Genomic DNA, 25,829 nt, shown 5'->3' with positions numbered 1-25,829 from the left:
GATGTCATTTTGTCCACCTGTCAAATTGACAAAGTTGAAAAGACAATGCTATCTTGTGTTTACCAGGCTGAATTAAAATGAACTCTCTTATTATTGGTGGTAAAGGTATAAATTGATGCACTCTTTCTGGAGGACAATTTTTCAATATGTATCAAAAGATTTTTACCCAATTATTTAATTATTGGGAATTTACCTCCAGAAAATGATCAGAGAATTGTGTATTTATGCAGTAGATTGCTAATCTCAGGTTGCCTTGTTTTTCAAAAGGATAAAAAGAGAGTATTAGAAACAACTCCACATGCATACATTTCACAACTTAGATGAAACGAACCAATGTCTCAAAAACTACAGTACTCTAACTCACCCAATATAAAACAGATACTTTGAATGGCTATCTGCAGGGCTCAATACTATTAAGAAACTAATGTCCGAGAAAAGAAATCTCCAGGCTCAGATAGTTTACTGGAAAAACATAACAAATATTCACAGATTATTCAGTCTCTTCCAGAAAAGAGAAGAGGAAGGAACACTTCCCAATTCATTTTATGAAACCAGTGTTATCCTGATACAAAAACCAGACAAAGATTGTTCAAAAAAATACCACAGACCAATATTCCTTATCAATAAATAAAAAACTCTTAACAAAATATTGGCAAATAGAATTCAACAATACATAAAATAAATCATACACCATGGCTGAGTGGGGTTTATTCTGGTGATGGAAGACTGATCCAGTATTCAGAATCAGTCAGTGTAATCCACCATATCAACAGGCTAAAGATGAAAAATCACACAATCGTATCTTTTGATGGAGAAAAAACATTTGAACAAATTCAACACTCATTCATTATTTTAAAAAAAAAACTTGCTGAGGTAGGAGGATTGCTTGAGGCCAGGAGTTTGAGACCAGCCTGGGCAACATAGCAAGACCCCCATCTCAAAAAAGACTTTAGCTGGAGAGGGGGGTGGTAGTGCATACCTGTAGTCCCAGCTACTCAAGAAGTTGAGATGGGAGGATGACTTAAGCCCAGGAGTTGGAGGCTGCAGTGAGCCATGACCAAGACACTGCACTCCACCCTGGGCAACAGAGCAAGACCCTGTCTCTGAAAAAAAAGAAAGTCTTAGAAAACAAGAAATAGAGGAGGAGCGTCCCTTAGCTCTATCAAGTACATCTACAGCTAGCATTACATTTAATGGTGAAAGAGTGAATGCTTATACTCTAAGATCAGTAACAAAGCAAGGATGTCCTCACTCGCCACTATTACCCAACATATGTAATCCTGAAAGTTGTAGCCAGCACAATAAGGCAAGGAAGATGATGAAACGCATACAGATTGGAAAGCAGGTAATAACACTGTCCTTGCAGACGACATGATGGTCTATGTAGAAAATCCCGAGGAACCTACAAACAGAAAACCAAAACACTTCCTAGAACTAGTGAGTTTAGCAAGGTCACACGATACAACATCAAGATACAAAATCAACTGGATTTCTATATATTAGCAATAAACTAATTCATAATTATAATTACATTTTAAAACATGTGCTATTTACAATCACACAAAAAATGGAATAGTATAAATCTAAAAAATGTGTATAGGATTCTTATGCTGAAAATCACTATATGTATGCATGTATATATGTGTGTGTGTAAACTCATGTGTGTGTTGTGTGTGTGTGTGAATTAAATGCAATATCTGTGGACCGGATTGTGCTAGGTGATGGGAAAATAGACAGGAACAAGATGGAGTTGGTACTTGCCACCAAGTTGCTCACAGTCTAGCTGGGAAGTCAGACACTAAGCCCATGAATGAAAATGTGTTGGGAGCTTCAAAGAAGCAGCTCTGAGTGCTCATGGCATCAAGTGCTGGAAGACCAGACCATGAGGTCAGAACATGGGGGCAAGAATATTCGGGTTTACAAAGCTTCTACGTACATCACAACAATGCTGTACTCCAATTCTAGGTTTCTGGAGGAGAGACTCACATTGGGCCAGTTTGAATCACAAATATATGAATCTATCCTTGACCCCATCAAATAAGTGTGCGTGTGTGTGTGTCGTGGGAGATGGGGTAACTTAATACAAATGTAGCAGCTAAGAGTCCCCATTTTGGATAAGCGGGTGAGGAAGAATCATTTTGCACTGGTTGGATGTACCAAGGGCTAGAAAAGGACCAGAAGGAGCACCAACATTTAACGAATCAGAGGAAGAAGTGCTGCAGGGAAGAGAAGCAAGTGAGAAGGAGCGTCCACAGAGTCAGAGAGAAAGGCAGAATCAGGGCTTCCTGCTGCTAGGCGAGTTGTGCAGCCGCTCCAGCTGCAGTAGGTTGTTAATCTTAGGTGGTTTTGCTCTCAGAGTTCTCCCTCTCAGCCATGGAGGTGATGGTGGTATCTGCCCCAAAGGGCTGTTGAGTGTGCAGAGTGAGACACTGCACGATCAGCTCAGTGATCTGAGTTGTGAGTATCATGGCTTGGGAACATGGCTTATGACGAAGAGGGGCTACGGTTTTAGCATCTGGGAGTGCTTTTCTTGGCAGGCTACAGACACATGCATTTGGAAAACAGGAAGGAAGAAGTCCAAGAATGGCCTTTGCCATTCTTGCCATTCCTTGCCATGGTTCAGCTAGAACTGTTGGCAACATGGCCACTCGTTTCCTCTGGATAGATTTGCAGCAGCTTAAAATTCAAAGAACTGCGCTTCCTTCAGTGATTTGAGGAGATCTGAAGCCCAGGCCCCTGGCAAAGTGTTCTCTCCAGAGACAACAATAACACATGGCATTTATCCCTCTCTTCCACAGACCTCAGAGGATGAGCCTTCTGAAAAGGATGCCCTGCAGTGTGGCCGCAATATTGTGGCCGCAGGTTATGCGCTGTACGGTAGTGCAACCCTGGTGGCTCTCTCCACAGGGCAAGGCGTGGACCTCTTCATGCTTGACCCGGTAGGTACAGAATATGGCATTATCTGTGCCTGGGGACTCCATGGGCCTCTGTGCCTTAATGCCAGTTCTCTGCGATAATGTCCTGGTTATTCCTAATACTTGTTTTGGGGACCAGGGGTCCTGAGAGCCTAGTTTGGGGAGGCAAAACCATCATCAGAAACCATGAAGGGCCTCTGTCCCAGTGAGGGCACTCGGGGGTAGGAGTGTCCTGCAGAGCCAGTTGCATCAACTCAGGCCCTGTCCTTAAGAAGCTCATTTTCCAAAAATGCACTCAATCTCTTTGGCTTATGAGAACGCCATGATTTAAGAAACACAGTGCTGCAAATTTCCAGCAGAAGCGTGGGTTCGTTAGAGCAGCACTATCCAGTAGAATGCTCCGTGAATTTCACTTTTAAATGCTGGATGCCTTGCCCATCAATTGTGAAATGCTTTGCCAAGTATACTGAGGTCTTGTGAAAACTCAGATAATGTTCACCAAAGAACACGTCAAAACCTCTTGTTCACTTAGACAAAAGGTTAAGTATTTAAGTTTTTGATTTACAGCTGTCTATTGAGCATCTACTGTGTCCCAAAGCACCATTCCAGACAGCGGAGATGGAGCATTGATCAAACACGCATGACAGCCCTTGTGGAGTTCACGTGTTAGTGCACATGTGTGGAGAGAGGGGTTTGCAAAATTTCAAAATGACATGGAGTTAACTCACAAAACAGAGTTTACAGTATGGAAACACAGAAACTTTTCAAATAGAATCTTTTCACCTGTATGCCCATTAGACCAAGACCCATTGCTGTGTCAGTTTGCTAATGCCCCAATTTCCCTTTATGTTCAAAGAAGCTGGCAAACCCTGAGAAATTCTATGGCTTACAAATATTACCCTCAGACAATAAAACACCCTTTCTAAAGTTGTTGTAGAATAACAGCTAAGAGTTAGATAATTCTTCGTAAGTGGTAGGAATGTAAAGTACCTGTCCTATGAAATTTACATCTATTAATGCATTTAAATGTCACAGTGGCCCTATGAGGTATGTCCTACTATTATTCCCATTTTCAGATGGGGAAAGTGAGGCATAGAGAAAGTGAGTAACTTGCGCAAGGTCAAGCTAGTGACTGGTGTCAGGAGTCACGCTCCAGCAATCTGTGCTTTAATTACTCTACCACACTAAATTTCCAACACAACTGCTCTTGAGTACAAGCAAAATATCTCCATGAACATTCTGAGCAGTTCTAAAGGCGATGGGAGATGCTTTGACTCAGGGACCCAACTCAAGGATTCCCAGGCACAGACAGAGCCTCTGTTTTCTGCCCTCAGTCATGACAGCAGGGCCCAGTCTGGACATAGGTGGGCAACAGAGCTTGTCAACATGACAGAAGGAAGAGATGAACCATAGCATCTTTCCGGATCTCTATGTATTAGCCTGAAACCCCTTTGGATCACATCTCCCTACTAAAAAGGACATTTGAGCAAAGACCCAGTGCACAAAGCTTAGTGCCTGTTTGACATCCAGTGGAGGTAGCTTGTGGCAGTTGTCACAGATAGAAATGCCATGGAAGGCGGCCAGTAGCTTACGGAGGAAGCATTTCCTGGTGGGTCAAACTGAGCCTGTGAGGTCTGTGGGTTTGCAGGGCTGGTGATTTGATTTTGTCAGAACACACATATTGTTCAGGCACAGAGAGACCACCTCCTGTTAACCAACTCTCCATTGTGGGTAAAGCTCAATGTCAAGGCATTCATTTACAAATGGGAGCTGTTGTTTCTTGTGACAAGGATCTGGTGTCTGATAATCGGTAACAGAGTGTATGAGAGCCCATATTAAAAATCAGCCATTGTTGGTGACCACATAATCAGAACAAAGGAACACATTTTCCAGGTTAATAAAATTGTGGAAACATATTCCCAGGGCCTAAGAGTCCCGGCCCCAGCCCCAGGAGTAGATCAACATAAGGTGTTTTCACCCGCCCTGATGCAGAATGAGCACCTCTGTTCAGGTGGTGAGTGAGTGCCACTGTTCAGATGACAGTTGTGCATCTCCATCCTCTTTGCTGGAAAGCAAGAGCAAAATTGACCCCGGCTCAATTAAGTGAAAGGAGTTACTGCATTGATGAGAAAGCTGAGGACCTTGGCTAGGAACGGGCAGGACTAGAGGACCAGGAAGCAGGAAGCATGGCAGTCGTCTCGCAACATGGCCGGTCTGGCCTGGACACCACCCCTGGTGCTGCGCCTCTCACTCAGGTTTCAAATCCTAGGGAGGCATATCTGATTTTCAAGCTAAGGTACATGCCTGACCTTGGCCTACAAGAGGCCCAGATATGAGTCTTCCTAGACTAGCATCCAGTTCAAAGCAAGTCAGGGCACTTTTCAGAAGTAGAAATCAGTGCTGGGCTGCTCCAAAGCAAAAGACACCCACAGCAAGTTAAAGGTCATGAGTCAAAGACCATCACTTGTGCACCTGTAATAACCCGAAGTTAGATTTAGCAGGCACTGCAGAGGAACCATAGGGTGTTGCATAAGGAGGGAGTTGAGTTGGGCTTATGGGACTTGGGGTTTTGCTTGGTGATTCTAAAGAGGATTTGAGGAAGAGAGGATCAGTCTGGATTGGATATTGTCTGGAAGTGGGTGCAATTAATGACTAGTTACCTTAATCATTTTTATCTAGGAGGCAGAGAGATTGAAGTCACTGATATAGAAGCAGTTGTCACTCATGTTAGGCAGGAAAGGATTGTTTAGTTGTTTTTGTTATTGAGTCTCCTTGGCACTGGCTTGTTTCTGACATGGACAGTGTCACCTCTCGTAGCAACACCTCTGCTATGTGGAGTCATTCTGTGGCCTTGCCTCTTTATATTCTGGGAATACCTCTGATGTTCCTCGGGAACCTCCTGGCCTAGCTGCCAACTGTGAGCTGTCATTTTGGGTTTTTCACTCCAAAAATCTTGGACAGTCATCAAAATGGATCTGGTTTCCAGGCTCTGGTTTTCCTCCTAGTGACTTAGACAGACATGAGCATTTAAGGTGGTATCTGCCACAAGCTGATCCCATTTTTAGTGACTGATATCACCAGAACTAGACATAGGGGTATTTGAGAGATGCCCTGCAGGTACTGACCACGGTGGCTACACGGGTTGTGGAGAGGGACTGAGCACACTTTTATTAATATGTCTGAGGATTCCTTTAGATTTTACCAACTTTTTCCTTATGCTGGGTGAACACAGTGTCTGATGAAAGCGGCTTCCTCTTTTCTCCAGATAAGAGTGGGATACCAGAAACTGTGAATAGTTTCTATGATTGAATCACTAACATAAACAAAATAATTGTACCACAAATTTTTTTTTTTTTTTTTTTTTTTGAGATGGAGTCTCGCTCTGTCACCCAGGCAGGAGTGCAGTGGTGCAATCTCGGCTCACTGCAAGCTCTGCCTTCTGGGTTCACACCATTCTCCTGCCTCAGACTCCCGAGTAGCTGGGACTACAGGTGCCCACCACCACGCCCAGCCAATTTTTTGTATATTTAGTAAAGACGGGGTTTCACCATGTTAGCCAGGATGGTCTCGATCTCCTGACCTCGTGATCCACCCGCCTTGGCCTCCCAAAGTGCTGGGATTACAGGCGTGAGCCACTGCACCTAGCCTGTACCACAAATTAATGGTTAAAATGCATCCCTCATACAACAATGTAACTTCTTCCTCTCACTGTTGATGGCCTGTCTTCCTGAAAACATTAATCTGGGGATGAGAACTTGGGAGATACACACAGTTGGGTTCACCATAAATAAGGAACCTTGCTGACAGTGGAAGATGCAAAGGAAAAGAAAGAAGACTATGGGCCTCTTCCTTAGAATTGTCTTCCTGCTTGCTGTGTTACTGCTAGAGCTTCCTGTGTGGGCTCCATATGGTCCCTGTTCTTCCCATCACTCATGAAAACACGAAAGAGCAGGCTCAGAGTGACCACAGCCAAGCCCCAGCTCTGCCAGCAGGCCCCCATCTTCTCCTGCTCTGATGTGGGGATCATGAGGTTGGCTTCTGTTTCCTGGCTTCTCTCTTCTTCCTGGCATCTCTCTTCATGTTGCTAGGCTCTTGGTGAATTTGTCCTGGTGGAAAAAGATGTCAAGATTAAGAAGAAAGGAAAGATTTACAGCCTGAATGAGGGCTATGCCAAGTATTTTGATGCAGCCACCACTGAATATGTGCAGAAAAAGAAATTCCCTGAGGTGAGTGAAGAAAGCCAGGTGGGTGGCAGACAGAATGCTGTCCCCATGGGGTCCTGTTTGGGTGGTGGCTTTAGGGGCTTTGCTGAAAGAGTTTGGTGCCACTGTTTATGGCTGTGGTCAGTATGAAGATGATGGACTCTGCCTTTCTTCATAAGCATTCAGTATCTTATATAGCTAAAATTTACCTTCTAAAGGTAGTACTTATCTTTACATTTGAATTTTTCCAGGATAAATTCTTTATAAAGAAGGTAGGGATCACATTTACAAAATTCAGAGCTCAGGCCAGATCCTCTCTGAAGTCATTTGTTTAATCTAAGCTCCAACCTATAGACTCACTCACCCAGTTGCATTTGCTTTTAGAATAAATAATTATATGACAGGCCTTCAAAAAGTTCATGGAAAAATGAAATTAAAAGAGATTAGAAACATAAAATATAAACTTTATTTTTCAACATAAGCTCCATCAAGTTCAGATGCTTTTGTAAGGCTTCATACCAACCCTTTAATCCATCTGTAACGAACTGAGGTACTGGGAATTTAATCTTAAGGCAGTCTTTTTAATGTTATTTGCTGAAGAAAAATGGGTGCCCTGCCAAGACCAGCTTGGTGGGGGAGACCCTAACCCAGCAGCGCTAGAGGAATTAAAGACACACACACAGAAATATAGAGGTGTGAAGTGGGAAATCAGGGGTCTCACAGCCTTCAGAGCTGAGAGCCCCAAACAGATTTACCCATGTATGTATTAACAGCAAGCCAGTCATTAGCATTGTTTCTATAGACATTCGATTAACTAAAAGTATCCCTTATGGGAAAGGAAGGGATGGGCCAAATTAAAGGAATAGATTGGGCTAGTTAACTGCAGCAGGAGCATGTCCTTAAGGCACAGATTGCTCATGCTATTGTTTGGGACTTAAGAATGCCTTTAAGTGGTTTTCCGCCCTGGGCAGGCCAGGTGTTCCTTGCCCTCATTCCAGTAAACCCACAACCTTCCAGCATGGGCGTTATGGCCATCACGAACATGTCACAGTGCTGCAGAGACTTTGTTTATGGCCAGTTTTGGGGCCAGTTTATGGCCAGGTTTTGGGGGGCCCGTTCCCAACAGTGCCCTTTAAAGGTTTAAGATTAGGAAACAAAAAGAAGTCAAAAGGAGCTAAATCAGGATTATAGTGATTTTCCATCAAAACTCTTGCAAAATTGCCATTGTTTGATGAGAAGATTAAGCAGGAGCATTGATGTGGTGGAGAAGAAATCTATGGTGAACTTTCCTGGGCTTTTTCTGCTAAAACTGTGGCTTTCTCAGAACACTCTCATAATAAGCAGATGTGGGCCAAGGATGTTTCTCCCCAATGTTGTAAAATTGAATGGGTGTAATTAGTCAAGGGCAAATTGTGTGCTACACCTTCAGAGGCCCTTGCTCTCCTCCCCCAAGTTACGAGCATCTATAGTTATCCCTCCCTCCCACCCTCGCTCCCTCTCTCACTCTCACCTATCTATCTATCTATCTATCTATCTATCATCTATCTAATCTTTAACTGAGAGATTTCTCATAGCTTTTCTTTATAGAGCAAAGGTAAGTTAGAGTAGAAACACCTGTCTCTGTTATGGCAAGTCCTTCTGGGCTAAAAAACTAGGAGCTTAGGAATATGGGTTCCATCTCTAGTTCCTGATAGTTCACTGTGTGTCTGCTGAAATATTCTTTCTGTATTTAAATGTTTTCGTTTTATGACTTAATGTTTTCCCCAAATATAAAAATTGTGTTCCTGTGTAACACATCACATAAAGACAACAAAAAATATAAGAAAATGTAAACAAAATTCATGTGTAAGATACTCCACCCTCAAAAACCCCACTGTGGACATCTTTTTTTTTTTTTTTTTTTGAGGTGGAGTCTTGCTCTGTCTCCAGGCTGGAGTGGCATGATCTCAGCTCACTGCAACCTCTGCCTCCTGGGTTCAAGTGATTCCCCTGCTTCAGCCTCTCAAGTAGCTGAGATTACAGGCACGCGCCACCACATCCCGCTAATTTTTTGTATTTTAGTAGAGATGGGGTTTCACCATGTTGGCCAAGATGGTCTCGATCTCCTGACCTCGTGATCTTCCCACATTGGCCTCCCAAAGTGCTGGGATTACAGGCGGGAGTGACTGCCCCTGGCCCAACATCTTGATACATTTCTCTAGGGTTTGTTTTGTGCAGATGTGCTTACACAGTTACCAAATGTGATTCAACTGGAAACAGTTTTTAAACCTGCTTTTCTGCTTATTTCATGAGCACTTCCTAGTCAGTAAAAATTCTTCAAAAGCACATTGCTGCACCATAACATACTTAATCATTCTCAGGTTGTTCCACACTTAGGCTGTGTCCAGCTTTTCACTCCGTAAATAATGCTGCAGTGAGCCCCTTTGTACCTCATCTTTGCTAACCTGAAAATTCCCTTAGAAGGCATTCCTAGAAGTAAGGCTGGGCACAGTGGCTCACACTTGTAATCCCAGCACTTTGGGAGGCCAAGGCGGGCAGATCACTTGAGGTCAGGAGTTCGAAAACAGCCTGGCCAACATGGAAACACCATCTCTACTAAAAATACAAAAATTACCTGGGTGTGGTTGGCAGGCGCCTGTAATCCCAGCTACTCAGGAGGCTGAGGCAGGAAAATCACTTGAACCCGGGAGGCAGAGGAGGTTGCAGTGAACTGAGATTGCACCACTGCACTCCAGCCTGGGCAACAGAGCAAGACTCTGTCGGTGAAACGGAATTCTGGAACCTCACTTCAGTCTTCACTGTTAAGTCTGGCCAAGATGTTTCATCTTAGGTCTGATAAAGTGCTAAGTAACTAAGATAGAAGAAGACTTCGTAATGTTTGCCTACAATGTGGTTTCACGGCATGCAACTAGAAGACAATAGAATATAATGATGTTCATTGTAATTATGATTTGGGGATGTTTCAAGGTGATAATAATAGTAGCTAACATATATTGGGTGATTAACATGTGGTAAGCCCTGTTTTAGTGTTTTATGTGTAATAGCTCCTTTTATCTCATAACAACTCTTGGAGACAGGTGCAGATGGGGAAGCTGAGGCACAGAGTAGTTCAATTACTTATCCAAGGTAAGTGGCTGAGCCAGGATTCTAACCCAAGCATTCTGGCTGTCAACCCATGCCATTAACCACAACGTGAGCCTGCTTGGAAACAATCAAGTGGGGAAGAATCTTCACTCCCACACACAGGTGCATGGTTCAGGGCTGCCTAACGTGGGGGGAGACAGAGCCTCCCTGCTGGTTGCGGAGTTTCTGCCTCCTTCAGCCCGGTTCCTCTTCCTGCTTTATGAGCTGTGCACCTGCTGGGTGTGGACAGGACAGAAGCCCAGCTGCAGAGCGCCCAATTCCGTATCTAGAAGGGAAGAGGAATACAAATCAGGCTGTTCTCAGGAATTTGCTTACTGTGGAAGGGAGGATGGAGGGAGGAAATGAGTGAGAAAACACTGCTTCAGGGATCGGATAATTTGTTTTGCATTCATTTTCATTTTTGACAATTGTTAGAGCATTGGACTTGCCTAATTAGCAGAAATATTTCCTTACATTTTTCACAAATTCCACCTGTTGGTGCAGTGCCAAGTGTGAGCTATAAAATTGGAGTTACCTAAAAAGATGGTGACCATGAATTATGAAGGAGGTGACTAATCATTAAAATTGTCATCATTTTATTTATTTAACTTTATTTTATTTATTTATGTATTTATTTATTTGTATTTTGAGATGGAGTTTCGCTCTTGTTGCCAAGACTGAAGTGCAATGGTGCGATCTCGGCTCACTGCAACCTCCGCCTCCCTGGTTCAAGTGATTCTCCTGCCTCAGCTTCCCGAGTAGCTGGGATTACAGGCTCCTGCCACCATGCCCAGCTAATATTTTGTATTTTTAGTAGAGATGGGATTTCACCATGTTGGTCAGGCTGGTCTTGAACGCCTGACCACAGGTGATCCACCTGCCTTAGCCTCCCAAGGTGCTGAGATTACAGGCGTGAACCACCATGCCAGGCCCATTGTTTTGTTTTTAATTGACATATAATAATTTTACATATTTATGGGATACATAGTGATGTTTCCTTATATATAATATACAGTGATCAGATCAGTATACTTAGGAAATCCATCATCTCAGACATTTATTATTTCTTTGTGTTGGGAACATTCAATATCCTCCTTCTAGCTTTTTGAAAATATGTCATATATTACTGTTAAATATATTCATCCTACAGTGGTTCAGAACACTATAACATATTCCTAAGATGCAGGTGTAATTTTATTTTATTTTCTACACTTTTATTTTAGATTCAGGGATAGTTGTGCAGGTTTGTTATATAAGTAAACTCCTGTCATGGGGGTTTGCTGTACAGATTGTTTCGTCTCCCAGGTACTAAACCTGGTATCCAATACTTATCTTTTCTGCTCCTCCCCCTCCTCCCTCCCTCCACCCTCAAGTAGGCCCCAGTGTCTGTTGTTTCCCTCTTTGTGTCCATGTGTTCTCATCATTTAGCTCCTACTTATAAGTGAGAACATGTAGCATTTGGTTTCCTATTTCTGTGTTAGTTTACTTAAGATAATTAGGCCTTCAGCTCCATCCATGTTCCTGCAAAAACATGATCTCATTCTTCTTTATGGCTGCATAGTATTCCATTGTGTATATGTAGCACATTTCTTTATCCAGTCTACCACTGATGGGCATTTAGGTTGATTCCATATCTTTGTTATTGTAAATAGTGTTGCAGTGAACATACCTGTGCATGTGTCTTTACAATAGAATGATTTCTATTCCTTTGGGTATATACCCAGTAATGAGATGGCTGGGTCAAATGGGATGGCTGCTTTTAGCTGTTTGAGAGATCATTACACTGCTTTCCACAATGGTTGAACTGATTTACACTCCTACCAACAATGCATAAACATTCCCTTTTCTCTGCAACCTTGCCAGTATCTGTTATATTTTGATTTTTTAATAATTGTCATTCTGACTGGCGTGAAATGGTATCTCATTTGGGTTTTCATTTGCATTTCTCTAACAATCAGTGATACTGAGCTTTTTTCATATGGTTTTTGGCTGCATGTATGTCTTCTTCTTTTTTGAGATGGAGTCTCTCTCTGTCGCCTGTGCTGGAGTGCAGTGGCGCACTCTTGGCTCACTGTAACCTCCACCTCCCAGGTTCAAGCGATTCTTCTGCCTCAGCCTCCCAAGTAGCTGAGACTACAGGCACACGCCACCATGCCCGGCTAATTTTTGTATTTTTGGTAGAGATGGGGTTTCACCAAATTGGCCAGGCTGAGTATGTCTTCTTTTGAAAAGTGTCTGTTCGTGTCCTTTGCCCATTTTTTAATGTTTTTTTTTCTTATATACTTAAGTTCCTTATAGGTGCTGGATATTAGCTCTTTCTCAGATGTATAGTTTGCAGAAATTTTCTCCCATTCTGTGGGTTGTCTGTTTACTCTATTGACAGTTTCTTTTGCTGTGCAGAAGCTCTTTAGTTTAATTAAATCTCATTTGGCAATTTTTGCTTTTGTTGCAATTGCTTTTGGTGTCTTTGTCATGAAATCTTTGCCCATGCCTACATCCAGAATGGTATTGCCTAGGTTGTCTTCCAGGGTTTTTACGGTTTTGGGTTTCACATTAAGTTTTTAATCCATCTTGAGTTAATTTTTGTATATGGTGTAAGGAAGTGGTCCAGTTTTAACCTTCTGCATATGGCTAGCTAGTTATCCCAGCACCATTTATTGACTAGGAAGTCATTTCCTCATTGCTTGTTTTTGTCAGCTTTGTCGAAGGTCAAATGGTTGTAGGTGTATGGCCTTATTTCTGGATTCTCTATTCTGTTCCATTGGTCTATTTGTCTGTTTTTGTACCAGTGCTGTGCTGTTTTGATTATTGTAGCCCTGTAGCATAGTTTGAAGTCAAGTAATGTGATGCCTCCAGCTTTGTTCTTTTTGCTTAGGATTGCCTTGGCTATTCTGTCTCTTTATGGTTCCACACGAATTTTAAAATAGTTTTTTTCTAGTTCTGTGAAAAATGTCATTGGTAGTTTGATAGGAATAGCACCGAATCTGTAAATTGCTTTGAGTAGTATGCCCATTTTAACAATATTGATTCTTTATATCCATGAGCATGGAATGTTTTTCCATTTGTTTGTGTCATCTTTGATTTCTTTGAGCAATGTTTTGTAGCTCTCATTGTAGAGATCTTTTACCTCCCTGGCTGGCTCTATTCCTAGGGATTTTATTATTTTTGTGGCAATTGTGAAAGGGATTATGTTCCTGATTTGGCTTTTGGCCTGGCTGTTTTTGGTGTATAGGGATGCTAATGATTTTTTTGTATGTTCATTTTGTATCTTGAAACTCTGCTGAAGTTGTTTATCAGCTTAAGGAGCTTTTGGACCAATACTATGGGGTTTTCTAGCTATAGAATCATGTCATCTGCAAAGAGGGATAGTTTGACTTCCTGTCTTCCTATTTAGATGCTCTTTATTTATTTCTGTTGCCTGATTGTCCTGGCCAGAACTTCCAATACTAGGCTGAATAGGAGTGGTGAGAGAGGGCATCCTTTTCATGTGCCAGTTTGCAAGGGGAGTGCTTCCAGCTTTTGCCCATTCAGTATAGTGTTGGCTGTGGGTTTGTCATAGATGGATCTTATTATTTTGAGGTATGTTCATTCAATACCTAGTTTGTTGAGAGTTTGTAACATGAAGAGGTGTTGAATTTTATTGAAAGCCTTTTTCTGCATCTATTGAGACAATCAAGTGGTTTTTGTCTTTAGTTCATTTTATGTGATGAATCACATTTATTGATTTGCATATGTTGAACCAACCTTGCATCCCAGGGATAAAGCCTTCTTGATTGTGGTGGATAAGCTTTATAATGTGCTGCTGCTGTGTATTTTGATGAGGATTTTTGCATCAATATTCATCAAGGATATTGGCCTGAATTTTTTTTGTGTGTGTGTGTCTGCCAGGTTTTGGTATCAGAATGATGCTGGCCTCATAGAATGAGTTGGGGAGGAGTCTTTCCTCTTCAATTTTTTTGGGAACAGTTTCAGTGGAAATGTTATCAGTTCTTCTTTATATATCTGGTAGAATTCGGCTGTGAATCTCTCTGGTCATAGGCTTTTTTTGGTTGATAGGCTATTTTTACTGATTTAATTTTGGAGTTTGTTATTGGTCTGTTCAGGGATTCACTTTCTTCCTGGTTGTGTTAGGAGAGTGTATGTGTCCAGGAATTTATCCATTTCTTCTAGATTTTCTAGTATGCGTACATAGAGGTGTTCACAGTAGTCTCTGATGGTTTGTATTTCTGTGGTGTCAGTGGTAGTATCCCCTTTGTTATTTCTAGTTGAATTTATTTGGATTGTCTCTCTATTTTTCTTTATTAATCTAGTGCACAGTCTATCTTATTAGTTTTTTTCAAAAAACAAACTCCTAGATTCACTGATATTTTGAATATTTTTTTCCTTTTTGAGATGGAGTCTCACTCTGTCACCTAGGCTGGAGTGCAGTGGCACAATATCTTGGCTCACTGCAACCTCTGCCTCCCGGGTTCAAGCAATTCTCCTACCTCAGCCTCCCAAACAGCTGGGATTACAGGGGCACACCACCACGCCTGGCTAATTTTTGTATTTTTAGTAGAGACGGGGTTTCACCATGTTGGTCAGTCTGGTCTCGAACTCCTGACCTCAGGTGATCCACTTGCTTTGGCCTCCCAAAGTGCTGGGATTACAGGCATGAGCCACCGCACCCGGCCTGAACTTTTTTTTTTTTTTTTTTTTTTGAGATGGAGTCTTGCTCTATCGCCCAGGCTAGAGTGCAGTGGCACGATTTTGGCTCAATGCAATCTCCGTCTCTCGGGTTCAAGTGGTTCTCCTGCCTCAGCCTCCAAGTAGCTGGGATTACAGGTGACTGCCACCATACCCGGCTAATTTTTGTATTTTTAGTGGAGACGGGGTTTCACCATGTTGGCCAGGCTGGTCTGAAACTCCTGACCTCAGGTGACCCATCTTCCTCGGCCTCGCAAAGTGCCAGGATTAAAGGCGTGAGCCACAGTGCCCAACCATGAATTTTGTGTGTGTGTGTGTGCGTGTGTGTGAATCTCCTTCAGTTCAACTCCGATTTTGATTATTTCTTGTCTTTTGCTAGCTTTGGGGCTGGTTTGCTCTTACTTCTCTAGTTCTTTTGGTTGTGCTATTACCTTGTTAATTTGAGGTCTTTTTAACTTTTTGATGTGGGCATTTAGTGCTATAAATTTTCCTCTTAACACTGCCTTAGCTGTGTCCCAGAAATTCTGGTTATTTTATCTTTGTTCTCATCAGTTTTAAAGAATCTCTTGATTTCTGCCTTAATTTCATTATTTATCCAAAAGTCATTCAGGAGCAAGTTGTTTAATTTTCATGTAATTGTATGGTTTGAGTGATTTCCTTAGTCTCGATTTCAATTTTTATTGAGCTGTGGTTGGAGAGTGGTTGGTATGAGTTCAGTTCTTTTGCATTTGCTGAGGATTGTTTTATGTCTGATTGTGTGTTCAATTTTACTGTATGTGCTGTGTGTGATGAGAAGAATGTATATTTTGCTGGTTTTGGGTGGAGAGTTCTATAGATGTCTAACAGATCCATTTGGTCTAGTGTTGATCTGAGGTCTTGAGTATCTTCGTTAATTTTCTGCTTCAGTGATTACTGTCAGTGAGGTGTTGAAGTCTCCCACTATTATTGTGGGGGGGTGTCTAAGTCTCTTTGAAGGTCTCTAAGGACTTGCTTTATGAATCTGGGTGCCCCTGTGTTAGGTGCATATTATTTAGGATAGTTAGGTCTTCTTGTCGAATTGAGCCCTTTACCATTATGTAATGTCCTTCTTTGTCTTTTTTGAACTTTATTGGTTTAAAGTCTATTTTATCTGAAATTAGGATTGCAGCCCCTGCTTTTTTCTGTTTTCTATATGTTTGGCTTCCATCCCTTTATTTTGAGCCTATAGGTGGCACTGCATGAGGGATGGGTGACTTCCTTTTTCTTTGTTTGTTTAGCGGCTCTTTTAAGATTGCTGCAGGATATTGTCTCATACTTTAAGCAGTCCTACATTTGGTAAGTCCAGTCACACGATAAGGTTTGAGGAGCTCATAATGAATGAAATGCACAATTATACAATCTTTTCAATTCCTACACTAGTGGGTGGAGGATAGGGGTTCAAGAAGGCAGAGGTCACACCAACTGGACTTGTGACCGCGAGCAGGTGCTGGCTAATCTTGAAAGCCGCTGGATCTTGTCTCTTTGCTTTCTGTCTTCTAGGATGGCAGTGCTCCCTATGGGGCCAGGTATGTGGGCTCCATGGTGGCTGACGTGCACCGCACCCTGGTCTATGGAGGAATCTTCCTGTACCCAGCCAACCAGAAGAGCCCTAAGGGCAAGGTAATTCTCCCTTGTCCACTTGCTGTGCATCCAGTCAGGGAGGCGGGGGAGCTCCCTCCCATCACACCTGCTGTTTGGCTACTGCACTGCTTCATGGCATGTCTGTGTGGGGATGGGCAGGGGGAGGAAAAATGAGCTCTGTTTCCCTTGAGTGAGTCTCCAGGCTGTGGGAGGTTTGAAGAAGAAGGCAGACAGGCTGACGTTATGTGACTGGTGATTCTCACCGGTCTTACCCGCTCCAGCCTCACACCTACCATTCACCATGAGCCAGCTGTGTGTCTCACTTTCCACAGGCTGCATCTGACTTTTAGCTTCAGCACCAACTGATTTGGGATCATGGTCCCTATAGGGAGCCTAATAAAACTTATCAAAACACTTCCCAGAACAAATGCATGTAAACGTACACATTACATACACATTACACGTTGAGGGAGTTCGCTGATGCCCTGAAGTCCGCCCAAGTATCCCCTAGAGAACTTCCAAATCCCAGAATAAGAACTTCTACTCAGAACTCAGCCAATATATCTGGAAAGGTAGTTCCTGGAAGGTCTAATTGCAACTTAATGATGCAAAACTTAAAATACTTGTATTATTAAGTGAGAACCTTATGATCCAGCTATCTTGCATAGAACCTCCCATAAAAAGGCATCTGAATTTTAGCCAATCACAGAAATCGTAGGTAAGTAGTCAAATCAAATAAAGGCCTCTGTTTTCTCTGACACACCAACAACCAGCGACACATTTTTCTCTCTCTCTCAGAGTCACCTTGAGATTTGAATTATTCGAATGCTAAGAATCAAAGCCACGCTGAGAGATCTAACACAGCACATGAAGCCAGAGAGAGTTTAATAGGTTGGTGTATCAGGTGTTTCTCTTCATGTGAGTGCTTAGCCCAGGTATATTCACCCACTGAACTAAGAACGCTGATAAGCCTGCAAAAGAGGTGCTGAAGGAAAGCTAAGCACCATGGAGGACTAAGTGAGGCAAGTAGAAGACATGGACAATGGACATTTTTTTTTTTTTTTTGAGATGGAGTCCCGCTCTGTCGCCCAGGCTGGAGTGCAGTGGCGCCATCTCGGCTCACTGCAAGCTCCGCCTCCCGGGTTCACACCATTCTCCTGCCTCAGCCTCAGAGTAGCTGGGACTACAGGCGCCCGCCACCACGCCCGGCTAATTTTTTGTATTTTTAGTAGAGACGGGGTTTCACCATGTTAGCCAGGATGGTCTCGATCTCCTGACCTCGTGATCCGCTCGCCTCGGCCTCCCAAAGTGCTGGGATTACAGGCGTGAGTCACCGCGCCCGGCAAAGACATGGAAATTCTTAGAACCACTCTGATCACTTACTCAGTTACATTGGGGAGAACATAAAGATCAGTTATTACTGATTATTCAAATGATCGTAAATGAGTCAGAAAATACCCACATGGGATCACATACTCATGTCCTGTAAGCACATGTCACTCCATAGATAGATCTGCGTTTGCTGCACATAACCACCACCCATACTGAAAGTTCTGTTGGATCCTAATCTCTGTGTTTCTGCTGTCATGGTCCCTGTGCCGACGTCTGTGTGTGTGTGTCTGTGTGTGCATGTGCACACTCCTATCCTGTGTGTGCCTGCATCTGTATAGCTGTGTAGATTTAATTGCAGAGAAAGTACAGGTCATGGCTGGGTGTGGTGGCTCACGCCTGTAATCTCAGCACTTTGGGAGGCTGAGGCGGGTGGATCACGAGGTCAGGAGATCGAGACCATCCTGGCTAACACAGTGAAACCCCGTCTCTACTAAAAATACAAAAAATAATTAGCCGGGCGTGGTGGCACATGCCTGTAGTTCCAGCTACTCAGGAGGCTGAGGCAGGAGAATGGCGTGAACCTGGGAGGCGGAGCTTGCAGTGAGCCGAGATCGTGCCACTGCACTCCAGCCTGGGTGACAGAGTGAGACTCCGTCTCAAAAAAGAAAAAAAAAGTGCAGGTCACATGTCACATGGCCTGCAGGCCAAGGTGCCATGAAGCCCTGGGCATTTTGGTATTAAATTTCCTACAACAGGGGCATCTGAGGTCAGAGCAAAATAACTTGGCTCCAAGACAAGCACATTATGTACTAATGCTGAGCTTTTTTTGGTTAAAGTAGTTGAATCAACAGGGTAATTGATTACAATCTGAGACTTAATTGTCTGATACCCCAAATCCCCCACATAAAAGGGGAGAAAAATGCTGAGCGCTATAAGCTGTCAAGGTGACAGTCTCCTTGGCTAGACTGTCCTGGACAGCATGGCCTCCAGTGTCCCTCCTGTGGGTAATGAGGGACAGAACTATCTGCCCCCAGACAGCCCGCATGCACCACAACTTTTTTACACCCTTCTGGGCATCCACTACTTTAAGAGCCAGAGGTCTAGAGTGAGGGCACCTTACACTGTCTGACCAAAATGGCAGTAAATACCCCCATGGAGTCTTTACCTACTTTCTCTTGAATGCCTGGATCTCCAGCCTAGACCAAAGGTATCGTGTTCCTCTCCTTAATATATATCATATATACAATAGAAAAAATATATAATAACATACTATATATAAATATATAATAACACATATTATATGTAAATATATAATATGGTATAATATATAACATATAAATATATAATAGAAAAATAGAAAAAATTTGCCATAATATATGACTCTTTCTCAAAGTAGTTTAAACATATCACCAAAACGGACTGGAAGAAAAGAATGGTAAGGAAAGGCTGCACACAGCTGGGTCAACCATTTCGTAAGGTGATAATGGAGAATGAACTTTTGGGAAGTTACACAGGTTGCACTGATGGGGAGAAAGGAGAAGATGATACTGAGTCATGCACAGCAGCAGGGCCTCCGGCCAGAACGACACCCTGAATCTAAGGTGATGGGGGTGTGTGTCGTGAGTCAGGCTGGGGGCATCATGACATCATCACAGAAATAGACCTAAAAAGTCCATTCAATCCAACCCCATTCATTTCAGTTCACCGCGTACTCACAGGACACAGGCAGCCTCCTGCCAGTTCTCACGTGCCTGCAGGAGGGTTAGAGAAGGCCTTCCTTCCTCTGAACAGCAGCCCTGGGTCTTGTGCAGAGACTGGCAAGCAGGGCACAGGCTGATTTCAACCCAATTTCTGCCCTCGGCTGGGACCCCTCGTGCAGGAAACACAGTGGCCTTGCTTGGACACTTTCTTCGTTTTTGAGACAGGCTCTTGCTCTGTCACCTAGACTGGAGGGCAGTAGCATGATCACAGCTCACTGCGGCCTTGAACTCAGGGGCTCAGTTGATCCTCCCACTTCAGCTTCCTGAATAGCTGGGATCACAGGTGTGCGCTACCACACCTGGTTAATTTTTTAATTTTTTGTAGAGATGGGGTCTCACTATCTCAAATGGGGTCTTAAATTCCTGGACTCAAGCGATCCTTTTGCCTCGGCCTCCCAAAATCCTGGGATTACAGGCCAGAGCCAACACTTTCTCTGTGTCGGCACTACTGAGAATACAGATAGTACAGTGACCAGCTAGGATGGACAGCAGCCTAGGGAGGAAGCCAGGCATTAAAGAGGCCTCAGTGTGATGAGTGGTACCAAAGGGGAAGTACAGGACGCTATGGGAGTGCAAACGATGGGATTTCACTTAGTCTAAGGGTCAAAAGACAAGACCATTGAAACACCAGCAAACTAGTTAGAAAAGTCAAAGCTTAAGATGTGGAGTTCCTCCACACAATCCCAGCCACTGTGGCTGTCCCCAGAGAGACAAGCCGGCATGGTCAAGGTGATCTTACTGTCCCATCCAAGCTTGACTCTTTACCAGCCTTGAGGTCTCACATATAAAGGCTTCCACCCAGGCTTGCAGCATCAGTTTGCTTCTTGTTGAACCAAGAAATAGATGCCTAGATCTCATATCTCCAAGTCAAGAGGCAGGTCTCTCATAAGCACAAGGATCACAAGATGGGTAGATGCATGGCTCAGTCCCCTGGCCAGAGGGGCCCTCAAGGCTTCTGGATGAGTGCCATCTGATGCATCTGGCCTGCTGTAGGCTCTAAACCTCGGGCCCATTCTTGCGAGATGCATGGTGCACTCATGCTAGCCAGATGGAAGCGCCACAGTACAAACTCCTCCTCCAGCTTTAGGGGCATGGCTTGGGACATTTGGCCACTTGCAGAGTTTACTCACCTGCCTCTGTTCCTCCACAGCTCCGGCTCCTGTATGAATGCAATCCCGTGGCCTACATCATTGAGCAGGCAGGAGGCTTGGCGACCACGGGGACCCAGCCTGTACTGGACGTGAAGCCCGAGGCAATTCACCAGCGAGTCCCCCTCATTCTGGGGTCACCAGAGGATGTGCAGGAATATCTCACCTGTGTGCAGAAAAATCAGGCAGGCAGCTAGCGAGTTTGACCCCACATGCCCTCTTCTGTTTGTCTTGCACGTTGTCTAAGGACCCTAAATGAATGATAAACACAGATGGTAGCTATGAGTATACAAAAGGTAAATCCACTTAATCACATACAGAAGAGCAACAACAAACTGCTTACGACAGGTTTGGAAGCCACAGGCGATTCTATGGTCAATGTGAAGGACTAGAAATAAAAACCCACATATGGAAAGAGCGACTTTGGCTTGTCTTCTGTCAGAAACAGCCGCAAATATGGTTATAATTCTGTCTGTCAACCCACATAATTGGCGGCTGCATGCTTGTGGGCAAAGAGTACATAGATTAGTTAAGAATTTGTCAGCTGGGTGCGGTGGCTCATGCCTGTAATCCCAGCACTTTGGGAGGCCAAGGCCAGCGGATCACGAGGTCAGGAGATCGAGACCATCCTGGCTAACACGGTGAAACCCCGTCTCTACTAAAAATACAAAAAATTAGCCGGGCATGGTGGCGGGCGCCTGTAGTCCCAGCTACTCAGGAGGCTGAGGCAGGAGAATGGCGTGAACCAAGGAGGCAGAGCTTGCAGTGAGCCGAGATTGCGCCATTGCACTCCAGCTTGGGTGACAGAGTGAGATTCCATCTAAAGAAAAAAAAAAATTGTCTTGGTTGGCTTGAAATTTGAACCTAGTGTCTTATCCTGTAGTGATTACCTCCCTTAAACACATATAAATTTCCAACTTAATATCTTAGAAGAATATTTGTGTCTTATTTTGGATAAACTTGAGTTAGAAATCTCATGGCAATTAAATTCTGAAATTTCTGATTGAGCCTATCTTAAGAGTCTATAACTTGGATGACCAATCACAGTTTGAATGGAAAATGGGGTCACTTATTGTTAAAGCCAGAAACTAAACAGAGTCAATATTTAGAAATTAACTACTTTTCTAAACCTCATAACCTTGTATTTTCAGTTTTTGGGGAAATGTTTTAATCTATTCTAGGGACTAACCGGTGTACACTGGTTAAATGACTCGTCACTTGTCCAAATTATGTTAAGACTGGGGAGGGGGTGGCTTATGCATCTGAAATCTCATCTTGTTTTAGGAAGAATTGCTCTGAATATCTACAGACCTGGAGGCTAAGAAAGACATTCATGAAAGACTGACAAATCAAATCAAATCCAGAAGTATTTAAAACAAAGGTGCATCAGGAGAAAGTCAGGCTTAACCTAGAAATTCAAGAATGATTCAACACAGAAAAGTCTATTACAGTAATTCATTAGGTTAGGGGAAGGCAGTGTCAGGGGTGGGACCAGGCAAGGCCCTGGAGGAAGCAAGGCTCTCCTTTCCCACTTTAGCTTGGGCAGGGTGGGGCATACAGCCCACAGACACATTTCAACTTGGGTGTCATTCTGTACGCAACATTGTTCCTCAGTCTAGCATGGCTTGGCAGCTTTAGCTGACGCAGCGAAATCTTATTACACAACCAAAAAATTTTCACCTTCTCAAAGAGGAACAAAGGTTTTCTTTGTTCTGGGAAGAATTCTCATTCTAATCAATGGGCTCTTAATGCCTTCTTAGGCACTTCATCTAAAACTTATATACCATAGATCCAAACTGAAATCCTCACTTTGAAATATCTTTTGAATACCTTGATTTAGTGAGTTTGCCCCATGTAGTCTCAAGATTACACACCTAGACGGAGAAGGCCTCGCTGGAAGCAGAGCTGAGAGGCAGCACCTTCAATCCTGACTTCATTCGTCTGATGCATGTGGTGGATGCTCATGGAAAGATCCATTTGCCTTTTGTACGTGTTCTTAAAGCTGAGACTGTGGGTCCCTGTATATCAAAGCCAAGAACAGGGAACTAGGGGAGAGGCTGGGACTCCTGTTTCATTCTCAGAGGCTACTTATCAACTGTTTGAAGGCATTGGTAGAATGATGCCTTGGTGACCCTTCCACCGGCGGGATCCACAAAGACCATCAGCTGGGCTCTGCCTGAGTGATCTGAGAACGCCTTCCTCTTGATTTCTCATGCCCTCCTGACTGACTGCCTTTCCAATTTAAATGGTGGCATCTGTCTCAGGAGAAATCCAATTGTTCTTTCCATTTTCAAGGATTCCTGAGGACTTCACTCAGCAGGTCTGGCTCCACTGGGAACCTGGGAGCATTCAGGGAGGAGGTGGACTCCAAATGTACTGTGGGCAGATGGGCTCCAGCAACCGGGAGGCGGATCCATTAACACATCAAAAGAAGAAAAGCCACAAGGCCATGTTAATAGGCACGTTTTAAAAAGAAGACAAGCTGGCTGGGCGCAGCGGCTCAAGCCTGTAATCCCAGCACTTTGGGAGGCTGAGGCGGGTGGATCACGAGGTCGAGAGATGGAGACCATCCTGGCCAACATGTTGAAACCCCATCTCTACTAAAAATACAAAAATTAGCTGGGTGAGGTGGCATGCACCCGTGGTCCCAGCTATTTGGGAGGCTGAGGCAGAAGAATCGCTCAAACCCAGGAGGCAGAGGTTGCAGTGAGCCTAGATCGCGCCACTGCACTCCAGCCTGGCAACAGAGTGAGATTCCGCCTCAAAATAAATAAATAAAATAAAATAAAAAAGACAAGCTGTTTCAAATCAGTGGGAGAGAATGACTGGTGTGAAGCTAATTAGCTAGTCATTTGGGAAAATAAATAAAGCTTGACCCTAAAGTAGATTCCAGATAGATTATAGAAGTAAGCATTAAAAGTATAAAGCTGTTACAAAAGATACAGGGGAACATATTTATGACCTTAAATGGAACCAAAATACACAGAGCAAAGGATATACACGAAAGAATGATGTAACTACATCAAAGTAAAAACAACACACCACAAAGTTAAAAGACAATTGATAGGTGAGAAGAAAATATTTGCAACATATGACAAAAAATGAGCAGCAAGAATCACATATATTAAGCGGAAAAAGGCCGGGCGCGGTGGCTCATGCCTGTAATTCCAGCACTTTGGGAGGCCGAGGTGGGTGGATCACGAGGTCAAAAGATTGAGACCATCCTGGCCAACATGCTGAAACTCTGTCTCTACTAAAAATACAAAAATTAGCTGGGCGTGGTGGCACGTGCCTCTAGTCCCATCTACTTGGGAGGCTGAGGCAGGAGAATCGCTTACAACCCGGGAGGCGGAGGTTGCAGTGAGCGGAGATCGCGCCACTGCACTCCAGCCTGGCAACAGAGCGAGACTCCGTCTCAAAACAAACAAACAAAGAGGAAAAAGATACACTATCCATAGAGAAATTAACTAAACTGCAAAAGTTTATTTAGTAAATGGTCCTGGCACAACTGGCTATTTTCCTGGAAGTAGAGAATGTGGACTCCTAGTCCCTACATAACCCCCAAATAAATAGATAAAATGTATTAAACATAAAACAAAAACCAGTAAGTATCTTGAATGAGAATTTAGAAGAATATATTTTTAAATTAATTTGGGACAAAGAAAGGCTTTTTTTTTTTTTTTTTTTGATGGAGTCTCGCTCTGTCGCCCAGGCTGGAGTGCAGTGGTGCGATCTCGGCTCACTGCAAGCTCCGCCTCCCGGGTTCACGCCATTCTCCTGCCTCAGCCTCCCGAGTAGCTGAGCTTACAGGCGCCCGCCACCACGCCCGGCTAATTTTTTGTATTTTTAGTAGAGACTGGGTTTCACTGTGTTACCCAGGATGGTCTCGATCTCCTGACCTCGTGATCCGCCCACCTCGGCCTCCCAAAGTGCTGGGATCGCAGGCGTGAGCCACTGCGCCGGCCCATATATATATATATATTTTTTAAATTGGCTTTTAAACCAAGACAGAAATCTCTAGGATTTTTTCCAGCGTACTTCTTTGACAACCTAAAATATCTGTAAATTTTTTTCTGGCAAATAAATTTAAAAAGCAAAGCTGAAGGGTGAAACAGACTGGGGAAAGAAACGTTCTCAATGCCTTTGACAGATAAAATGTTAATATCCATAATATCCACAAAGCTTTCCAAAACTGGTTAAAAAAAAAAAGGGCCCCACCCCCTCCCCCGTATCCGCCGCCATCCGGGCCGGGACCGGGCACCCTGTGCCGCCGCCCCGGCGCCTTGGACCCGCGGCCTGAGCCCGGGCCGGCCCGCTAGGGCCCCGATCCCCGGCCCACGAGTGCCTGGCCCGGCCCCGCCGGCCTACTGGGTGCGGGTGGGGAGGGCAGGGCCGGACTATGCGGGCCCCGCGGGCTGGGAGGGCGCCGGTTCGTCGCCGCGAAATGCCACCCCAGCCTGACCCGAGGAGGCCCGGCGGCCCACAGGCGCAGGCACCAGGGATCCCCGCCCGCCGCCCTCTCCCCCTTAGCGGCCGGGCCGCCGGGAAGTGACACGTTGTTCTTTGGCACTGGCTGGAGCTGCGCAGGGAGGGCGCAGGGAGGGCGCAGGGGCGGGAGGCGGTGACGGCCGGCAGGGAGGAGCCTCCGGCCACGCTCGTCCTCCGGGCCGACCCTCACTTGCCTGAAACCGGCTCCTCGATGGCCGCTGCTCGCCCTTCCTTTTAGGGCCCGACTCCCGCCCTTCCTGGACTGCCCTCCCGGGCGGCAGCAGGCCTCTCTTCTGGCCCAGTGCGGGTTCCCCGGCGGCAGGCGTACCCTGTGTGCCCCTGGGCCAGGCCCGAACCCGGCGTCCCCTGGTGGGGGGTAGGGACACCGAAGCCCAAGCAGCTAGCCCCGTTCGTGATCCGGGAGCCTGGTGCCAGCCAGACCTGGAATTTCTGGTCTGGTTGGTCTTGGGCCCCGCGGAGCCACGTTGATACCCCTCACCTCCCAACCTCAGGCCCTCGGATGCCCAGAACCTGTAGCCCGCACCGTGGACTTATTCTTAACCGAGGGGGTGCTGG

General features: G+C 44.5%; 1 protein-coding gene across 1 annotated transcript in view; it reads left to right on the top strand.

Annotated features, from left to right (window-relative positions):
* The window catches only part of FBP2 (fructose-bisphosphatase 2), a 39,581-nt gene extending 18,311 nt beyond the window's left edge, over nucleotides 1-21,270 (top strand). The window contains exons 4-7 of the mRNA XM_002819977.3: nucleotides 2,799-2,939; nucleotides 7,004-7,141; nucleotides 16,445-16,564; nucleotides 20,768-21,270. Coding sequence (XP_002820023.1) covers nucleotides 2,799-2,939; nucleotides 7,004-7,141; nucleotides 16,445-16,564; nucleotides 20,768-20,962 — 594 coding nt within the window. The 3' untranslated portion in view covers nucleotides 20,963-21,270. The remainder of the gene's footprint in view (nucleotides 1-2,798; nucleotides 2,940-7,003; nucleotides 7,142-16,444; nucleotides 16,565-20,767) is intronic.
* The last annotated feature ends 4,559 nt before the right edge of the window (nucleotides 21,271-25,829 follow it).

This window comes from Pongo abelii, chromosome 13, assembly GCF_028885655.2.
Source record: "Pongo abelii isolate AG06213 chromosome 13, NHGRI_mPonAbe1-v2.0_pri, whole genome shotgun sequence".
NCBI classification, from domain to species: Eukaryota; Metazoa; Chordata; class Mammalia; order Primates; family Hominidae; genus Pongo; species Pongo abelii.
Note: the sequence above shows the minus strand (reverse complement) of the source record. Positions and strands in the feature narration are given on the sequence as shown.